The sequence below is a fragment of the Palaemon carinicauda genome, chromosome 7 (genome assembly GCF_036898095.1).
Source record: "Palaemon carinicauda isolate YSFRI2023 chromosome 7, ASM3689809v2, whole genome shotgun sequence".
Classification (NCBI taxonomy): Eukaryota; Metazoa; Arthropoda; class Malacostraca; order Decapoda; family Palaemonidae; genus Palaemon; species Palaemon carinicauda.
This window is the reverse complement of record NC_090731.1, coordinates 74,379,996-74,399,995: the sequence shown is the minus strand read 5'-3', so window position 1 is coordinate 74,399,995 and position 20,000 is coordinate 74,379,996. Positions and strand designations below refer to the sequence as shown.

The following is a 20,000-nucleotide window of genomic DNA, read 5'->3' as shown; positions in this document are numbered from 1 at the left end:
TTGCCATGCATGTCATCTGATGGAAGTATGAGTAGAACCCTTCAGGAAAGGGCCAAAGAAAAGGCTAGCAGAAAAAGGGAAGGACTAAGGGGAAACGGAAGGAGAATACGTCAAGAATTTGATGAAAAGGATCGGCAAGAAAAGAAAATTTTCACGAGAAGGCATGAAGACGACGAGTCAAAGACAAACGAAGAAAAGGTTGCAGGACCCTTCAGCAAAGGACCAAAGAGAAGATTGGCAGGAAAAGGGAAGGATCGAGATGAAATGGACGAAGGAAATGTTGAGGATTTGAGGAAAGGAATCGGTAAGTTAAGGAAATTTTCCTTAGAAGACGTGAAAATGAGGTAAAGACGAGCAAAGAAAATGTTTGGCTTGAAAAGGATGAAATGCTAGGTTACGCTAAGACAGCAGGTGTTGGTCTACGCATTGGAAAGAAGATTACCTCTCACCAACGAGTTCCCAGAACCATTCTGGGTTTTGGAGGAGAACAGTGACCAGACGTACCTTAAGGATATATCAGAAAAAGGGAAAAATATGAGGAAGGCCATATTAACTTCGAAACCGATACTTTAAGCACTGAATTTCATCGAGAAATTCCGTATCCAAATGGATTCATCGGATGACAGGATTAGAACTGTCTTATTGCAAGAAGATAAAGAAAGAATTCTTTATCCTGTGTGCCTTATGTCATCGAAGCTGAAGAAGCAACGAGTCAACTTGACAGTTGAAACAGAACTGCTAGAGCTGGTAGCAGCGTTGAACAAGTTTATAATTTATGTAAATCGACCACAGAATGAGATTCCATTGCACTCGGATTTTAATCCTTTAACTTTTGTGAATAAGATGACAAATAATCAGCAAAGGTTAACGAGGTGATCCTTTTATTTGCAACTATGTTATGTTAATGTAAAGTATATATCAGGTAAAGATAACGAACAGATAAAGATAACGAGTTTACAGATTATTTACCCATGGGCTGAATCAATGGATTTAGACTCGGAATAAATAATATTTTTGGGGGGAAGCAATCTTGCAAAGCTGGTGTAGTTTAGAGTAAATATAATAGCCTATTTATGATTTTATTTATATTTCATTTGTGCATAAGAAGCTCCTCTAGTGTATATTTAAAATTTATATGTAAATTACGTAAGACCTTTGTTGTCAATTTCATTATATTCTTCATCCAAGCTAGTATATGTAATTTTGCGATATATTTAAGGATTAAATTTTTATTTCACGAATTTTTATTACAAAGTCTTATGTTACCTATTTGAGAGTGTTGTGGGATTCGTGCTATATATGAAGAAGGCTTTAGGTAATGTTCTTTTATATTTTATGAGATATTGTGTCACACTTGACAGAGAATGCTCGGTAGCAAGTGCTTTGGAAAACTCTCTACCACGTGCTTTAGAAACGTCGCGAATACCAGGTGATAAAATGTTACTTTTTTTTATTATAGTGACAATAGGTGGCAGGAGCTAGCTGACTGAGAGAGCCGTCTGGCGTGGTGTGAGGACAGCGTTCGGGAGAGTGATACTAGGCAACTTTGATGTCTTTTTCTCAGCTCTCATCCTTCCCAAATTCTTGGAATCTTTTGGAAGCAGCAGTTATGTTTTATATAAATAGTGGACACCAGGTTTCCAGTTCAGATAGATAGAGATTAACAGCCTTGAGATTGACATCTCACCTCTCTCACTCTCGCACACAACCCATTGTATTGTTGTTGAAAGTGTTCAGTACAAATAGTGTGTCCTCTTTTAAGTGACTCTGTACCTCAAAGCAAATCTGGTGTCAAAAAGAAACATAAGACAAAACACTGATTTCTAATTCATTGTATTAGGGTGAGTTTTGGCATTGTATAAAGTTTTTGTAATTGGCACAGTAGGATGATTAGAGATTTGTATTGTGATCTGGTTATCTATTTTTTCATTGAATGTCAAACTTGAATATTATACGATTTAGATTTAATTTCAAGCTTTTGTATGATTTACATTGAATTATTTCTTTCCTTAATCTAGGGTTTACTCTGATATAGTAGATCAAGTCAATTTAATATATAATTTTCAGATTGTAAAAATTTTTTTTCTCAATCTAAGTTTTGCACAGAGTAATTCTTTTTATTGACTTATTTTGTTATTATGTAAATTCTTTCAAAGTGTTGTAATTCATAAAGAATATATTTATTTTTATTAAAAGCGTATCATTCCAATCACCATTTTTTAGAATCAGATTCTGCTCGTTTCCTGTTAAGAACCACAGAATTTTAAATATGACTAAATAATAGTTAGGAGTAATTATCCGGTTTAGTTTTAAGTGTACTTAAAAGACCTTTGGATATTCAGTCCTTTATATATTGCTGTGTGGGAGTTATTTAGCTTTTTCAGAACACGTGAATTAATATTTTAAAGCGTAACAGTTTTAATGTAAAACCAAACAAGTGAGTTTAGAATTAGATGTGTTGAGTAACTTGCCAGTCGTAATATTTATATTATATTATATGTTTGTTTCCCTGTCACAAGCCATAGTATGATGTATCTGTTAGTGCTCAGACCACTGGATCTATATCAATATATATATATATATATATATATATATATATATATATATATATATATATATATATATATATATATATATATATATATACATATATATATATATATATATATACATATATATATATATATATATATATATATATATATATATATATATATATATATATATATATATATATATGTATATATATATTTATCTCATTATTATTATCATCATCATCATCATCACTTCCTACGCCTGTTGACGCGAAGGGATTTGCTTAGATAACGCTAGTGATATCTATCTTGAGCTTCTAATTCAATAGCTCTTATGTCATCAACTCCTACGTCACGTTTCAAAGCCCGCAGAAACGTAAGCCTGGGTGTTCCAACTATTCTAGTGCCTTTTGGAGCACAGTTGAAATTTAGGTGAATTTATCTCTCTTGGGGAGCGCGAAGAGCATGCCCAAACTATCTCCTTCTACCCCTTTCCATTATCTTATCGACAAATAGAACTTGAGTAATTTCTCTTATAATTTAATTTCTAATCCTTTACTGCCATTTACCTCCCAATATTCTTTAGAGTGCATTTTTCTCAAATATACAAAACTGTTGGATATGATTTCATTATCATCCCATGACTCATACCCATACAGTAACGCTGATCTCACTAAACTAGTCTATAGTAAAACTTTTATATGTAATTTCAGGAGATTCGATAACCAATTTATACTTACCCCAGTCATAGTCTGATTAGTTTTTTATTTATTTTTTTTTAGATTTATCAATAAACTCCAATTCTAAAGACCCTATATTAATTTTTTCTCCTTCCTATGATATTTCTTCTTCAAATGCATATTTTACTCTCATCATCACTGTCTTTCTTTTATTTATCCCAAGCGCAACCTCATGTAATATTTCATGCATTCTGGTAATCAGCTCTATAATTCCTTTAGATTTTTGCTATTAAGGGCAGCGTCATCAACATACCCTAGGTCTGCCAATTTCCTGTCACCAAAAATATTCCAATCCTTCTCTCCCACCTTAAACTGCTCTATGTATTATAAAATTCATGAAGAAGATAAACAACATTGGTGTCACATTATCACTTCGGGTACTCAACTGTTCACTGGAAATTCATTTGGAAGGGCTCCCCTAACATTAACATTGCACTGGATATGATCATGAAAAAACTTAGACAAATTTACATATTTAACAGAAACTACATAGTAACGCATGAATCTCAACGAAAATCGCAGGTTCACACTATCAAAGTTTTTTTTTGTAGTCCACAAATGCCATCAAATATAAATTTCTATATTCTACACATTAATGTACAACATGCTTCAAAATCAAAATTTGGTCAGTACAACTTCTACTTTTTCCAAAATCATGTTAGTTCAACTATCATATTTTCATAAATTTTTTAATCTTGTCTCTTCAGAATAAGCGTACAATATATTTTCCTGACAACTGATGTAAGTATGATGTCTCGGTAATTACTGCAATCAGTCAGATTTTTTTTTTCTTTTGCCATTTTCACCAACACTCCCTGCTCCCACTCCTCTGGTTTTGCCTTTTCACGCCATATTTTGGAAAATAATCTTGTAACTATTCTGGGAGCCAATTATCATCCCGGCTGTTATTTCATCATATTCACGGACTTTCATATCTTGAGTTTTTTCCATGATAGCTTTGACTTAAAACACTGAATTCAAGTATATCATTTATATTATTCCCTTCATATCTTCTTTTCATGGCATTACTAAAGCGTTCCATCTAATATCGCCTTTCTTTATCTTCTGTCGTGAAAACAGATCCATCACTTTTTTTATGGTAAATACTTCATATTCTTTTCCACCGTGGAGATTTCATTAATAATTCTATGAGCAATTCTTACGCCATACTAATTTCCTGAATTCATAGCTTTGTCAGCTTCATCTTCTTTTCTGTCCAAATACTCTGTTCAGTCATTCCTCGCTTCTCTTTTGACCTCACTATCAATACTGGAATACTTAGCATGGTCTACCTTGTAATTTTCATTCCTTCCTCCAAAACTTTCAACAAATAATTTATGTCTTGTTCTATTTTTATAGTATCCCGAGTATCATTTGAGATCCATGGTTTTCTCCTTGTGACTGCGTGACCCAAACCTTCACTACCAACTGATCTACATACTTTCTCAATATCACAGTATTCTATATTAATTGCCTGCTCTTCGTCTTTTAAAGTCTCTGACACAGTAGATCTATTTTTATATTCAATTACAATTTTTTTTCTGTGCTTATCTTCTAGAAGCTTAGTTGTATCTAATCTGATTGTAGAAATGAGGAGCTAGTAATCACTTCCAATATATGCACTTGTATATCTTCTTATATTTCTTGGAGTTCTCCTTCTTTCTTTATCATTGACTATGTAATCTATTTGATTTTTTAATTGCAACATATTGAAGTCCATGTATATATGTGGATGTCCGTATGCTGGGAAAAAGTACCTATAATAACAAGATTGTTTCCGGAACAAAAACTTATAAAGTCAGCTCCATTTACTTTTGCAACTTTACCAAGACCCTCAAAATCCATCACATTCTCTATACCTTGGTTATTCCTTACAAGTTTAGCATTGAGGTCACCAATTAAAATTTTCATATCTCTCACTGGGATCTAATCTTATGAACTCTGCAGTTCTTCATAGTATTCATCTTTCCTTTCTTCAGGGATATCTTTGGTTTGGGCATAGCAAACTATAACACTCATATTATACTGCTTTTATTTAAACATAGTAAGTAACAATCTATTATTTATAGCTCTCCACTCAGTTAATTCCATTCATGGTCTTGGTGTCATCATCATTCCTACCCCATCCCTTCTAGCTATAGCTGTTCTTCCTGAATAGATATACATATTGCCTTGGTCGAAGATTTCCTTATCACTTAATCCCTTTACAGCGTATTTTACTTAATGCTAAGATATCCAGCCTTTATTCATTCTCCACTTACTGTAACGTTCCAATCTGGTTCATGGTACTAGCATTAAAATTACCGATTTAAAATTTTTCTTTACATATCCATACACACAAAAAATCGAACAAACACACACACACACACACACATATATATATATATATATATATATATATATATATATATATATATATATATATATATATATACATATATATATATATATATATATATATATATATATATATATATATATATATATATATATATATATATATATATATATATATATATATCTATTATATATATATATATATATATATATATATATATATATATATATATATATATATATATATATATATATATATATATATATATATATATATATATATATATATATATATATATATATATATATATATATATATATATATATATATATATATATATATATATATATGTTAGGTATTTATGTTTATAACTACCTATTACCAGAGGTTATATTTGTATTTACAGATACTTACTACTTATTAAGCATAACTACCCTGTTAAGTATTTTTTCTTCTTTTAAACCAGTGATTCTTAAACTGGGGGGCACGCCCCCCTAGGGGGGCGCCAGGAGCTTCCAAGGGGGGTGCAAGCAGGGCTGCTAGATGGTGCCATTTTTTTTCCTAATATTAATTGCAAAATAGTCAAAAACATTATCCCTGCTTCCATAAGTTTTTTTTTTAATTATCATCTCAACCAGGCCAAAAACTCAATTAATAAATGCCAAAAGTTATGAAAGTGACACATTTGGCTAAATCTTAGATGAGAGCGGTCAGAGAAATGTTTCCCCCGGAACTGAATGCGTCTCGTACCACCTTATTGCTCATCTCACCTGCTCATATAATAACGAAGGGTTGTAGTAGTCTGGCTCAGTCTTTCCAATGAAGTAGTGAGGACTTTCAAGTCCTGCGTAATATATTTTAAATATTATCAAGTACTGGTAATTACTACATTACTTTCAATGTATTTAGTGCAGTTCTGATTTAGAAGTATTTTTTTCTTTTTTGGGCGTGTGTGTTTACTGTATGTTCATTCATTCCTTTGTAGCTGTTTTACTATTTTAGATAAGTTATATGCAGTATAAAAAATCTAAATGTGTGTGTGACACGAGAACGTGCAGACAAATTTGTTCATATCATGGTATGACTTACCAGCTTATGCAAATGTATTGTACGTTATCATTATTTCACCTGCATAATATATTTGTTTCATTTGATATACCTATAACTAATGTGTTCATTTATTTGAGGTGTGAAAAGGGGAGTTATAATGAAATTATGCACATGCATTATGCATATAGGCCAGAGTGACCAGATTTTAGAAATTGAAATACGTGGCATTACACAACACACACATAATATATGTTTATAAATCTATCTATCTATATTATAAGGACACCGCTCCCTTCGTCGTCCAGAAAATCAACAAACTGTTTATTCATCTGAATTCTCCTTTCGCCACACCGTGGTTTCCCATGTAGCCTATATGTATTCCGCTCTATCAGAGCTACATTTTGACATATATATCATTTCATTACATGTTTCTGTTAACTCATAATTCGTATATTTGTAAGTGTAAGAAAACACATATATTTTGGCAGGCAGTTCAATCTGTTTTGGCGCCAGTGCCATCCTACCTTTCCGTCCGCACCTTGTAATATACTCCCATGCACATTTGAATAAAGTATCAGTTGATCTTGGTGACGCTCGTCTCACTGTCCTTACATATATATATATATATATATATATATATATATATATATATATATATATATATATATATATATATATATATATATATATATATATATATATACACGTACATATATACATACATACATATATATATATATATATATATATATATATATATATATATATATATATATATATATATATATATATATATGTATATATATACATGAATAACTACGATATATATATAATTATATAAGCAATTGGAATCCTCATAAACTTGAAGATGTTAAGAAGAAATTATTGTAAAACAGGGTTCTCAGCATTAGTAAGAATCAAAACGAAGTAAAGAACTAAGCTTGATGTGGCAAGTGATCTCCGATGTGCATTGAGCCAAACACCACCAAATGTTCCCTGACTAGTTGCTCAAAAGAGCCAGTATCCCCCATTCCACTGATGAGTAGCACTAAGTCAGAAAGGCCACTGGCTATAATCCACTTTTTCTATAATATTACAAGTAGTTAAAATAGTAACAATGAAAATAAAAATGTAGTAATTATGATGTCTTTTGTTTTACAATACTACATAAATATGGGTAAATTAATCACTAAGGAGGATGTGTAATATTTTTTGATGTGGTCATGATCCATGAATGATTGTATTAAGAGTATTAATTATGTTTATTTTTGCAGTAATTGGTATTTTTTTACTATTTTCTATCAATGTAATAACTGTAATCTGTACAATGCTAAAACAGTTTGAAAAAAGATTAAGATAAAATTTTGTTTCATCATAATATAATTATTTTACCCATTTTCTATGAACAAAGTTTATTTTATTGAAATATAGTACAGTGCATTCCTATAAAAAATCAACAGCTATGAAATAAAAATTCATCATTCATCCATATACTCACATAACCAATGAAGTATATTAGCATACAAAACATATTGTTTATAAAAACAATACATACATACATACGGTACTTTCTAGTTTGGCAAAAATTTCATGGGTGGGAAGGGGGGGGGGGGCATGGGTTCTATGCTTAGTGCAGAAGGGGGGCGCAAGGCAAAAAAGTTTAAGAACCACTGTTTTAAACTGTATATCATTATAAGTTAGTCTTAAAAAATAAAGTTATTCAGAAAGGATCTATCTGAGTTTCATGTCCATCCAAATATACTTCAATGGCAACGAGGAACTGATTCACGAAAGGGAAAATTAAGGATGGCGTATTTGGGTAATATAGCAGAATATGACAAATCCGAGGACTTTGAAGATTATATCGAAAGGTTTGATCAGTTCTGCTTAGCAAATGACATAACAGAGGAAGATAAGAAAAGGGCAGTTTTCTTGAGATGGACTTCTGAAAACATTGCTTGCCCCTAATAAGCCCTCATCAAGATCTTATCGAGAACTTACAGAGCTTTTGAAAAATCACCTCCACCCAAAACCTATCCTGATAGGTGAACGTTTCAAGTTTTACAATAGGAAACAACGTCCAGGAGAGTCCATCACTGATTATGCAACGGAGCAACGGAAATTGGCGGAAACATGTCAGTTTGGTGCTTTTCAAGAGGAAGTTTTAAGAGACTTATTTGTTATTGGACTGGCCAACCGCTCGGCACAGAGGAAACTATAAAGTGAACAGGAGCTTGACTTAAAGAAAGCCTTTTCTATTGTGGTAAGTCAGGAAATGGCTGATGAAAATGCCACGAAGTTTCAGGGTCAAACTCAGGAGGTAAAAAAAAGTTGTTGGGCCGAAAGGTTCTCTCCATGAGTAATACCGTTGCGGGAAGACAAAACATAAGGCTGATGTTTGTTTCCATAAGGACACTGAGTGTAATGGGTGTCATAAAAAAGGACACCTTCGTAGAATGTGCAAAATGGAGAATCACACCACAGTCAATTGAGATTGGAAATATGGAAGCCAAGGAAGGAAATGATTGACGGTCAACATGGCAGAGGAGAAGACCAGCTGTCCGGAAAAAGAAACTACTGAGTACATACTACAGGATGAATTGGTGCATACATTGAAATACTGTGTTAAGAAAATGAAAGCAAGACACAATAAGGTTCCAGAGACAATAGTGAAAGTTGAATTAAATGGGATACCAATTGATATGGAATTGGATACGGGAGCTTCTGTGTCACTGGTAAACTTCTGAAAAATACAGTACTTTAATCCAGCGATATTGTGCTGAAAACCATGACGGCAGAAAAAATAGAAGTCGTCGGGATATGATACATAACTATGAATTCATGGACACAGCGTGGAGGAAGTGCCATTGTATGCGGTGCAGGAGAATGGACCTGCCTTATTCGGTAGGGACTGGCTGCATTTTGCAAAATTTGACTGGAAAAAGTTAGCTGTAAATATTCTGCATTCGGGTATTCTGAAAACCTCAAAGTTAGAAGAACTGTTAAGGAAATATGGTGATGTCTTTGATGATGGACTAGGTACAGCCAAGAATATAAAGGCTCATATTCGTGTAAGAAAGGATGCAAAACCAATCTTTTATAAAGTGAGGACAGGTCCTTATGCAATAAGGGATGCAGAACTTAAAAGACTGGAATTGGAAGGAATTATTGAGAAAGTTGACTATAGTGAGTGGGCGGTACCGATAGTGCCAGTTTCAAAAGACAATGGTTCTATTAGGATCTGTGGTGACTTCAAGGTCACCATAAATCATTATGTGGAAAACCCTGAACATCCAATGACAAATCTAAATGAACTATACCAGCGACTGAACAGTAGAAAAACTTTCTCAAAGTTAGATTTATCGCAAGCCTATCAGCATGTGGAATTAGATGAGGAATCTAAGAAATATGTCACGATTAACACACCACTTGGTTTGTACAGATATACACGTTTACCTTACGGTGTCTCAGCAACACCACAACTTTTTCAGTCTTTAATGGATAAAGTTCTGCAAAGAGTACCTTGTGGATGCAACATAGATGATATTAGTCTTACTGGGAGAACTGAAGTTGAACATTTACACGATCTTGTAAAGGTACTCTAGCGGTTGCATATCAATGGGTTGAAATGTAATTTGATGAAATGTGAATATATGAAGCCCTCATTGAAATATTTGAGTTTCATTGTGGATGGAGAGGGTATCCATATGACGAAGGATGCCATTGAAGCAGTCACGGAGACACCAATGCCAGAATCAAGGTCTGCAATGCAAACCTTCCTGGGGCTGGTGAACCATTATTTATATCTATGTGTGATATATATATATATATATATATATATATATATATATATATATATATATATATATATATATATATATATATATATATTATATTTACTCAAAAGAATCCAAAATAGTAAACATATAGAATCTTCAATAAATATGGAAACCTAAACTTTACCCTAATTTGATTTACATATTACCAGGTTCTTTAACAGATTTTCAAGGATTCTTTTCTGTTCCTATCATTCAATAAATTGAGACATTGCGTTGTGTTTAAATCATTATTTGACCAGGATTAAAATATTCACATTTATTACTAACCTTAACTATTCATTGTAACATTTCCTATCCGGCAACCCGAAGTACAGTCCTATTTTACAAATGTCTGTCAGTAACGATATCTAACGTGCACGCATGCCCTTCAATATCACTAACGTAACAAAACACTTATATAACCTTGACTTAGCTTTTAATCCATGATGGTTAGAATTCTCTTGATGGTGTGTTAATCTTGCCCTCCCCCGTTTGAGATACCGGACCCAATTCGTAACAGAGCTATGTCGATACTAACTCCTTCTGAGTTATGTTACTCAAAGACGACTGAAGATCCACGTATGCGCAACCCGCATTCGTCAAAACAAACACTAACAACTCGTTAACGATTGCTTAGAGTCAAACAACTATTCAATATATTTTGCCTTACAAAAACTTTGACAAAAAGAAATATTATATTATTATAAAACAATTCAATACAACAATTATAATTTTCTACGCACATCACATTGCATAATGTTCATAATATTTCCCTTACAAAATAAAAGATAAATGACTGTTTACTAGTCTTTATATACACTATCGTGATTTCATCGTAAGTCACAATACACTCCCAGCAAACAGAAACAATATTTACAGTTATAATTGTCCCGCTTGAATGAGGGGTCTCCTCGGCTCAGTAGCCGTCTGTGCTGTTTTCCTGCTCGGTCGGGTGCTTTTGTTATCAGTTTTCTCAGATATGACAACATCAGTCTCTTGCCATAATTCCAAAGGATATAGCTTGACAACAGGTCTCATTACTTGACCTTGTGTGGGTTTTTAAAGTAACCACGCGCAAGACATCATCCGGTCCCACGTGTAATTTGACAATTTGACCAAGTTTCCAACGACTTCTCGGTCCTTCATCGTGTATCAGCACAACATCTCCCATTTTGGGCCAAGATTCGTGTCTGATTCCTACCCGATGAGTTTCTCTGAGAGAAGTTAAATATTCTCTCTCCCACCTTTTCCACAGGTCATCACATTTTTTTGTAATGTACAAAAATCGCTTTCCAACAGCCTTATTTTCACCATACAGATGGTCCTTAGTTTCATCTTTCCAATCTATGACTTCCCTAGGGAAAGATCTCAATCTACGTCCTAAAATCAAATGATTGGGTGTCAGAATATCCAACTGGTCAAGATCTCCCGATGTATAACTTAAGGATCTGTCATTAATAATTGCTTCAAGTTCAGTCACAACACAGGAAAGTTCACTAAAGCTGAGAAAGGCCTGACCTATTACTTTCTTTAGACATGTTTTCAAAAGACCAATCAATCTTTCCCATATAGCTCCAAACCAAGGTGCTCTGGCTGGTATGAACTTCCATTTACATTCGATAGCATTTAGGTGTTCTTGCACTAATGAACTTTCTGCCATGTTTTTCAAATAAACTGAAGTCGATACAAAGGTAGTAGCATTGTCACTTAGCATTAAAGAAGGAAATCACCGACGGCTACAAAACTTTCGAAACACCATAAGAAACGAATCGCAGGACAGATCTTTTACTAATTCGATATGGATTCCTCTAGTAACTGGGCAAACAAAAAAAACACAATATAGGCCTTTTCAGGATTTTGCTGTTTCTCCTTAGTTAACAACGCTCCTGTATAATCTGGCCCTGTAACGCTAAAAGGTTGTTTTCTCTGCACCCGAAATTCTGGCAATGGTGGAGCAATATTTACACGGTAGGGTTTCCCTTGTGTTTTCTTACAGATTACACAATGATGAATTACACTTTTGGATAATTGGCGAATCTGTGGGACCCAATATTCCTGTCTCACACTTGCCATGGTTGCATTTACTCCCATGTGAGCTTGTAAACAGTGATGCTCCCTTACTATCAATTTTGTGAGAAAACAACTTTTCGGCAGTAAGATTGGGAATTTTATTTCCGCCGCTTGTGCGACATGTTCCAATCTTCCTCTGCATCTTATAATTCCTTCTTCCAAGAAGAGATTCAATTGTACTAATAAGGTCAATTTTGAAACTTTACCCCCTTTTTCCAAAGCTTTATATTCTTCCGGGAAGTATTCCTTTTGTAAGAGGATAATCATTTTATTTTTAGCTTGTTGAAGTTCTTCCAGCGTTAAACTTCCAATTTTTCTACAGCCAGTTGATTTGCCATTGTGAATAAATCGCCTAATCCAAGCTATAGTTTTAAAAAATTTATCCACTCTACTAAATCTTTCCCAGTTCAGCAGACGGGTTTTTCACTGTTCCCTACAAGATGGACTTGAATAACTTCATCCTGTGCTTGTGCTTCTTTCACCCATGTCCTGTCAATAGGATAGGTGTGGTTTTCTGATTTTAACCAGGGAGGTCCCTCCCACCAAAAGGAGTTATTTCTTACTTCTTCTGTCCTTTTTCCTCTAGTAATCCAGTCGCTAGGGTTTTCTGAAGATGGGACGTAAGAAAAGACGATCCCCGTGGTTATAGAGAAAATTTCCAATACTCTATTTTTCACAAATACTGGCAAATTATTCTTTGCCACTAACCATCCTAGGGCAACTTTACTATCACACCAAATTATTATTTTCTCAAATTTATTTTCTTCAAAAGTTTCAACTATAAATTCACGCAATCTTGCACCTAACAACAAAGCCATTAATTCTAGTTTAGGTACAGTCAACTCTTTAATGGGTGCTACTCTACCCTTTGCCATAATCAGAGACGAAGTTTTACCACTTGCTCGATAGGCCACACAGCCATAAGCTGTTATGCTAGCATCACAGAAAATGTGGAGATAATCCGTTTTCTCCAGATTAGTGCCTCTGGAAAAGGAAATACTGAGACTTTTCTCTAAGTCTTTGGACAACTCATTCCACTGTTCTAATAAAGGAACTGAAAGTAGATCATCCCATTTCAACTGCTGTTTCCACCAATCCTGTAAAAATATTCTAGCTCGTATCGTAATAGGGATAAGCATTCCTAAAGGATCATAAATTTGGGCAATTGCACTTAAAATTTCACGTTTTGTTTGACCGGTCTTAAGATGATTAGGTGTTATTGTTAATTTATCATTAGAGATGTTCCAATTTAGGCCTAAGACTTTATAGGTTTGCTTCTCTTCTGATTTTATACGATAAGCACCCAAAATAGTATTCAAAAGATCACTATTACTAGTCCATTTCTTTAAATACAAGTGCGCCTGTGCAAATATTTTGTTTGCGCCAAAAAATAAGTTTATTAATTCATCTTCATTGCTGGAGGTAAATTGAAGGTTGTCCACGTATAATCCCCTTCTCATCATATCCACCGTTTCAGTACAACTTGTATCTTTTCTTACAGCTGCCAGATGTGATTTAATAGTGGCATTCAACAGAAACTGAGAACACGTAGCCCCAAACAATACCACCCTAAACCTATATATAATTAATTCACTCTTTGGATCCATTGGGTCTTGCAACCATAAAAACCGTGTGTAATTGCGGTCTTCTTCTCTCAATTGCACCATAAGAAACGCTTTTTCTATATCACTAATACAGGCGTAGTGGTTAGTCCTGAACTGCAATAAGACCTTGAGCAAATCTCGTAATATGTGGTCCAGTCCACAGACAGTCGTTAAGGCTCAATCCATTTTTACCTTGTCTCCAGGAACAGTCAAAAACTATTCTGATTGGAGTGGTGGCACTATCTTTCTGTACACTATGATGTGCTAGATAATGACAATTTTCAACCGCATTGTTTTTGTCTACCCTTTCAATGAACCCCCTATCCTCCTGATCCTTCCGGATTTTCTGATAGTGGTTCAGGTAGGCTTCATCCTTCTGAAATTTTGCACACTGTTGCTTACCCCGGCCCAACGCCATGCCAAAATTGGATGGAAGCCTTGACTTATTAGACTTCCATGGTAAGGCCACAACATATTGCTTCTCCATTTCAGAATATGCAATGGTACTTTCAATGTCTTCAAGAACCTTTCGATCATGTTCTTTCAATTCATTGCAGTCAATACCTACTTTATCTAAATTCCACAAAATATGCAAATCATTCTTTATATCACTATCAAATTTATGAGTAGCTTCAATTACTTCCTCGTTAGTAGCTAGCTTTAACACAGTTACCTGGGTTTCCTGCACTGAAGGGGCATTACAGGACCCTGTCACAACATATCCAAATATGGTAGGTAACAATATCAATTTTCCAGCCTTCCTGAATCCGGGGTGTAATATGTTATAGACATTATCAACGCCTATCAACATATCAATGGGTGCTTGCTTGTCCACAGGCAGATCGAAATCCTTGTCCGCTAGACAAATTTTAGTTTTACACAACGTTTTCAAATTTCGTTTAACGTTGAATTTCTTAGTATACTCTGGTAACTCATCTACCACAATACAATACATAATAATCAATCTACCCTTTAAGGTATGGAAACACTAACCGTCTCATACTCATTCACAGGTTTGCTTTTCAAATAACCCCTTAAGGCAATTTTTTCCGTGCCTTTAGATTTATACTGTACGTCCTTAAATGCTGACCTCCTGATAAAGGTTCGTTCTGCACAAGTGTCCAATAATCCACGAAGGCGTACCAAATGTCTTCCTTTACCTTTTAACACAATTGTGGCTGTTGGTAAAATTGACCTCTGCTTGGGTTTCTGACCCTGATTACTTACGGAAAGTGTTCCAACCTGCACACCATTATTATTAGATTTATTTGCTTATTTATTTGTTGATTTACTTGGTTCCTAGTTTGTTGTTTATCACATAATACACGATGATGTTTTAATCGTCATCCGTTTCCACAAATTTGTTTTTCACAATATACACTAAAATGTTTATTTGATGCACACACAAAACATAATCGTAAAAACCCGAGACGACTCAGTTTCTTATCCCTACTGGCATAAGTTTTACACTGTGTCCACCAGTGTTCGCCTTCACACAACGCACATTTTCTTGTTTGTTGAGAACTAAATTTATTCACATTTCCTTTACTCTTAGGTCTAACAGATTGTGACTGATTCACTGTGAGCGTAGATATTGTTGATAAAGTTCCAGGTTTACTTACATCCGTTGAGACGAAAGATCTTAGATTGTGAATTTCTTCTTCCAGATATTTCTTAAATGTATCAAATACAAGCCAATCATCCCCACTTCTGCGTTTTACAGTTTCACTAACACTCTTAGGCAACTTACTATGAAGCAAAATAGTGTAGATCTCATTCAACTCCAAGTTTTCACTCTCTAATGATCTGATTGAACATTCAAAATTTGCTCTGAATGATTGCAGTGCTTCTGAATCAGGAGATGGAGATTCCATTTCTAGTAATCTTCTTACTAGAACTCGTTTGCTCTCATCCTTTTTCCCATATGTGGTTCTGAGGAGAGGTATAGCTTGTGAATAATTCGCAGGTTCCAAATTAAATCCTGAAATCAGTTTTAGAGCATCTCCTGTGAGCAAACTTTGCAGATATGAGAATTTCTGAATCAGTTCTAAATCCCCTCGCTGGTATACCGACACATTGTACAATTCCCAAAAAGAAATTCCACTCCAACACATCTCCTGTGAAATGTGGGAGATCCAATTTAGGCAATCTAACATTAGTCTTATGTGTGGGTGGAGGATTTCCAGAAGAACCACTTCCTGATATTGCTGTGATGGCATTGCTCAACTTATACCAATGTTCACCAACTACTACTTCATATTCTGCTTGCTCTTCCACTTCTTTCATTCTGTGACGGGCCGAGAGAGGAGTTGTGAAATCTAAGGCAGATTGGAAACGACTGAGTTATATTGTTGTGGAACACTCTCCTTATATACAAAACCTCAAGGCAACAGGACATGACAAGTTCACAAGACAGACAATATCAAAGAGGAAAAACCAGACAGGAATTTTCATGTTCGTTTTAGTGCGAGGGAGGAGCGAAGATACAAGCATTATATATACAAAAGGAATTATGTACAATTGTGTGAAACACAGTTGGTACATGGCTTCCCCCCCCCCTAAAAATTACATACTGTACATGTTAAATAGGGCGACCTGATCTAGAGAGGCGAACTGTAGGCCGGTCATCTGGCAGAAGATAAGCAGGTTTTAGACGATCAATGGAGACCCAGTCTTCTTTGCCCCGAATGTTTAGGAGGAATGCTTTCGGACTGCGTCGGATCACAAGGAAAGGTCCCGTGTAAGGGGGCGTTAACGGTGGCTTGCTGGTGTCGTTGCGCAGGAAGACGTGCGTTGCAGAGTTCAAGTCCGTTGGTATGTGATGCTTCGTTGGGGGCTTGTAAGTCTGGCGGCACGGAGTAAATTTTCCCACGACGTGACGTATGCGCTGGAGATCGTCGGAGGAGGTTGTAGAAGGAAAAAACTTGGCAGGGACGACCAACGGGTCGCCATACACCATTTCGGCTGCCGAGACGTCGAGGGCGTCTTTAGGAGTGGTCCTTAGTCCAAGGAGGACCCAGGGAAGCTGAGTAAACCAGTTGCAATCCTTGCAGCGGGACATCAAAGCTGCTTTGAGGGTGCGATGAAAACGTTCAACCATTCCATTGGCAGCGGGGTTGTAGGCCGTTGTCTGATGTAGGGTGATGCCCAGGAGATTTGCTAATGACGTCCATAATTGAGAGGTGAAAGTGGTTCCCCTGTCAGAAGTAATATGATCAGGGATACTGAATCTTGAAATCCATCCAGAGAGTAAGCCAGATGTACATGAGGCGGACGTTGCAGTTTCCATGGGAATGGCTTCAGGCCAACGAGTGGAGGGGTCGATGACGGTAAACAGGTACCGATGTCCTTGTGATGTGGGTAGGGGGCCTACAACGTCAACGTGAATGTGTGCGTAACGACGCTGAGGTTGAGGAAAGGTGCCCACTCCTGAATCCGTGTGTCGATGTACCTTGGAAGTTTGGCAAGAAGTACAGGCACGGACCCAATCCTTAGCATCCTTAGAAATGCCGTGCCAAATGAACTTTGCCTTCAGCAGCTGTGCAGTAGAACGGCACGAGGGATGTGAAAGGCCGTGGATGAAATCAAACACCTGTCGGCGCATGGGAGCAGGAATCCAAAGTCGCGGTCTACCAGTACTGACGTCACAGAGGAGGGTGGTATTAGAGTTTTCGAGGGGAAAATCCTCCCAACGGAGGGACGTGCAGGATGTCCTACAAGCTTGATACTCTGGATCCTGTCGTTGGGCTTCAGCCAGGGCGTTGTAATCCAATCCCAGTTGAACGGCAGCCAACGTGTTTCTTGACAGGGCATCGGCAACGGGATTCATTTTCCCAGGGACGTATTGAAGGGTGCAATTGTATTCAGCCACGGCGGAGAGATGTCGGCGTTGACGGGCGGACCAGGCGTCAGACTGTCGAGTGAAGGCGTGCACCAGAGGCATGTGGTCTGTGCGAATGACGAAGGGCGTACCTTCTAAGAAATGGCGAAAGTGACGGACAGCCAAGTGCACCGCCAGCAATTCTCGATCGAAGGTAGAATAACCCGATTCCGCCTTGGACAGTTTTCTGCTGAAGAAGGCCAATGGGCGGGGCGAGCCTTTGACCACCTGCTCGAGTACTGCACCAATAGCGACGTCGCTGGCATCGGTGGAGAGAAGGAGAGGGGCGTGTGGGATAGGAAAAGTGAGAGCCGCAGCAGTTGATAGGGCCTTCTTTGCATTGCAGAAGGCTGCTTCTTGAAGGGGACCCCACTTCAGGTCCTTTGGCTTACCCTTGAGGGAGGCGTAGAGGGGAGGAAGAGTGGCGGCAATGGCTGGCAGAAAACGGTGATAATAGTTGATCATGCCCAAGAATTCCTGCAGAGCTTTGACGGTCGAGGGCGTTGGGAAATTCTGAACGGCTGCTACCTTCTCAGGAAGGGGATGGACTCCTTCAGGAGTGATACGGTGCCCTAAGAACGACACTTCGTTGGCGCCAAAGGTACACTTGTCGTACCGGACTACAAGGCCGTTTTGTTGCAGGCGGTCGAGCACGATGCGCAGGTGACGGAGGTGTTCCTCTTTTGAGGAGGAGAACACAAGTATGTCGTCCACATAACATACACAGAAAGGGAGGTCCCCTAAGATGCCATCCATGAGACGTTGAAACGTTGCCCCAGCATTACGAAGGCCAAAACAGGAGTAATTGAAGGTGTATGTGCCAAACGGAGTGGTGATGGCGGTCTCGGGGATGTCTTCTGGGTTCATAGGCACCTGATAATACCCCTTCAGGAGGTGGAGCGTAGAGAAAACCTTTGCTTTGTGCAGGTAGGAGGTTACATCGGCAATGTTTGGGAGGGGGTAGTGATCCGGTTCTGTTTGCATGTTCAGGCGCCTGTAATCCCCGCACGGACGGAGGGAGCCGTCTTTCTTCAGAACGATGTGTAAGGGTGACGACCATGGGCTGGAGGCCTTTTGGCAAAGGCCCATTTCCTCCATTTCGGCGAACGTCTGTTTGGCGGCTGCCAATCGTTCCGGTGCCAGACGTCTGAATTTTGCGAAGACTGGGGGTCCCGTCGTCTTGATATGGTGATAAATACCGTGCTTGGCAGGAACCATGGGCGTTTGGCGAAGTTCTGGACGGAAAACTTCCGGGTACGACGTGAGGAGGTGGGTGTAGGCATCCGTGGGTGCGCTGATGTGGAGAGCGAGGTTAGAGGGGGCGGGTTGAAGAGGTGTCGACAAGTACGAGTCTGCGTTGACCAATCGTCGGTGGGCGACATCGACCAGAAGGTGGAAATGATAGAGGAAATCCGCACCGAGGATTAGCATTGTGACGTCAGCAACGAGAAACTTCCAATTGAATTTACCGTTTCCGAACGATAATGTGAGGCTCTTGTAACTGTAGGTGGGTATCGCAGATCCGTTGGCAGCTACCAAGCGGACGTCGGCAGATGTACACAGACTACGTTGTGCCTTGAAGAGTTTCCTTGGCAAAAGAGAACGACAAGCACCCGTGTCTACCAAAAATCGCACGCCCGTTCCTGCATCCTGTAAAAAGAAAAGATTAGAAACATGGGAGGCCACTGCCACAAGCAATGGCCTACTTACACGTTTTTTGGCCACTGACAATCTTTGGCACATTTCTTCGAGGTTGCCCCGAATCTGAAGTGGTAGTAGCAAAACTGCGGCGGATGGGAGGTAGTAAGTGGCTGTAGAAGTCGTTCATTGGGGTGCGAGCGATTGGTGGGTGGTGGGCGGCTTTGTCGCCGCTTCGGCACGTCACGGGGTAGGCGTGTATGTCCTACGGCATTCATGTCAGCTTCGGTTGACGTTGAATAGGCATCCTCGTCGTCAGGGGTGGAGG

The 20,000-nt window shown here is 37.5% G+C and overlaps 2 protein-coding genes across 2 annotated transcripts; both read right to left on the bottom strand.

Annotated features, from left to right (window-relative positions):
- Positions 1 to 11,468: 11,468 nt before the first annotated feature.
- Positions 11,469 to 12,140, bottom strand: LOC137644381 (uncharacterized). Its single transcript, XM_068377363.1, has one exon. The coding sequence runs from the start codon at positions 12,138 to 12,140 to the stop codon at positions 11,469 to 11,471; it is 672 nt and encodes a 223-aa protein (XP_068233464.1).
- Positions 12,141 to 12,268: 128 nt separating this feature from the next.
- LOC137644379 (uncharacterized) lies at positions 12,269 to 12,817 on the bottom strand. Its single transcript, XM_068377362.1, has one exon. The coding sequence runs from the start codon at positions 12,815 to 12,817 to the stop codon at positions 12,269 to 12,271; it is 549 nt and encodes a 182-aa protein (XP_068233463.1).
- Positions 12,818 to 20,000: the final 7,183 nt, after the last annotated feature.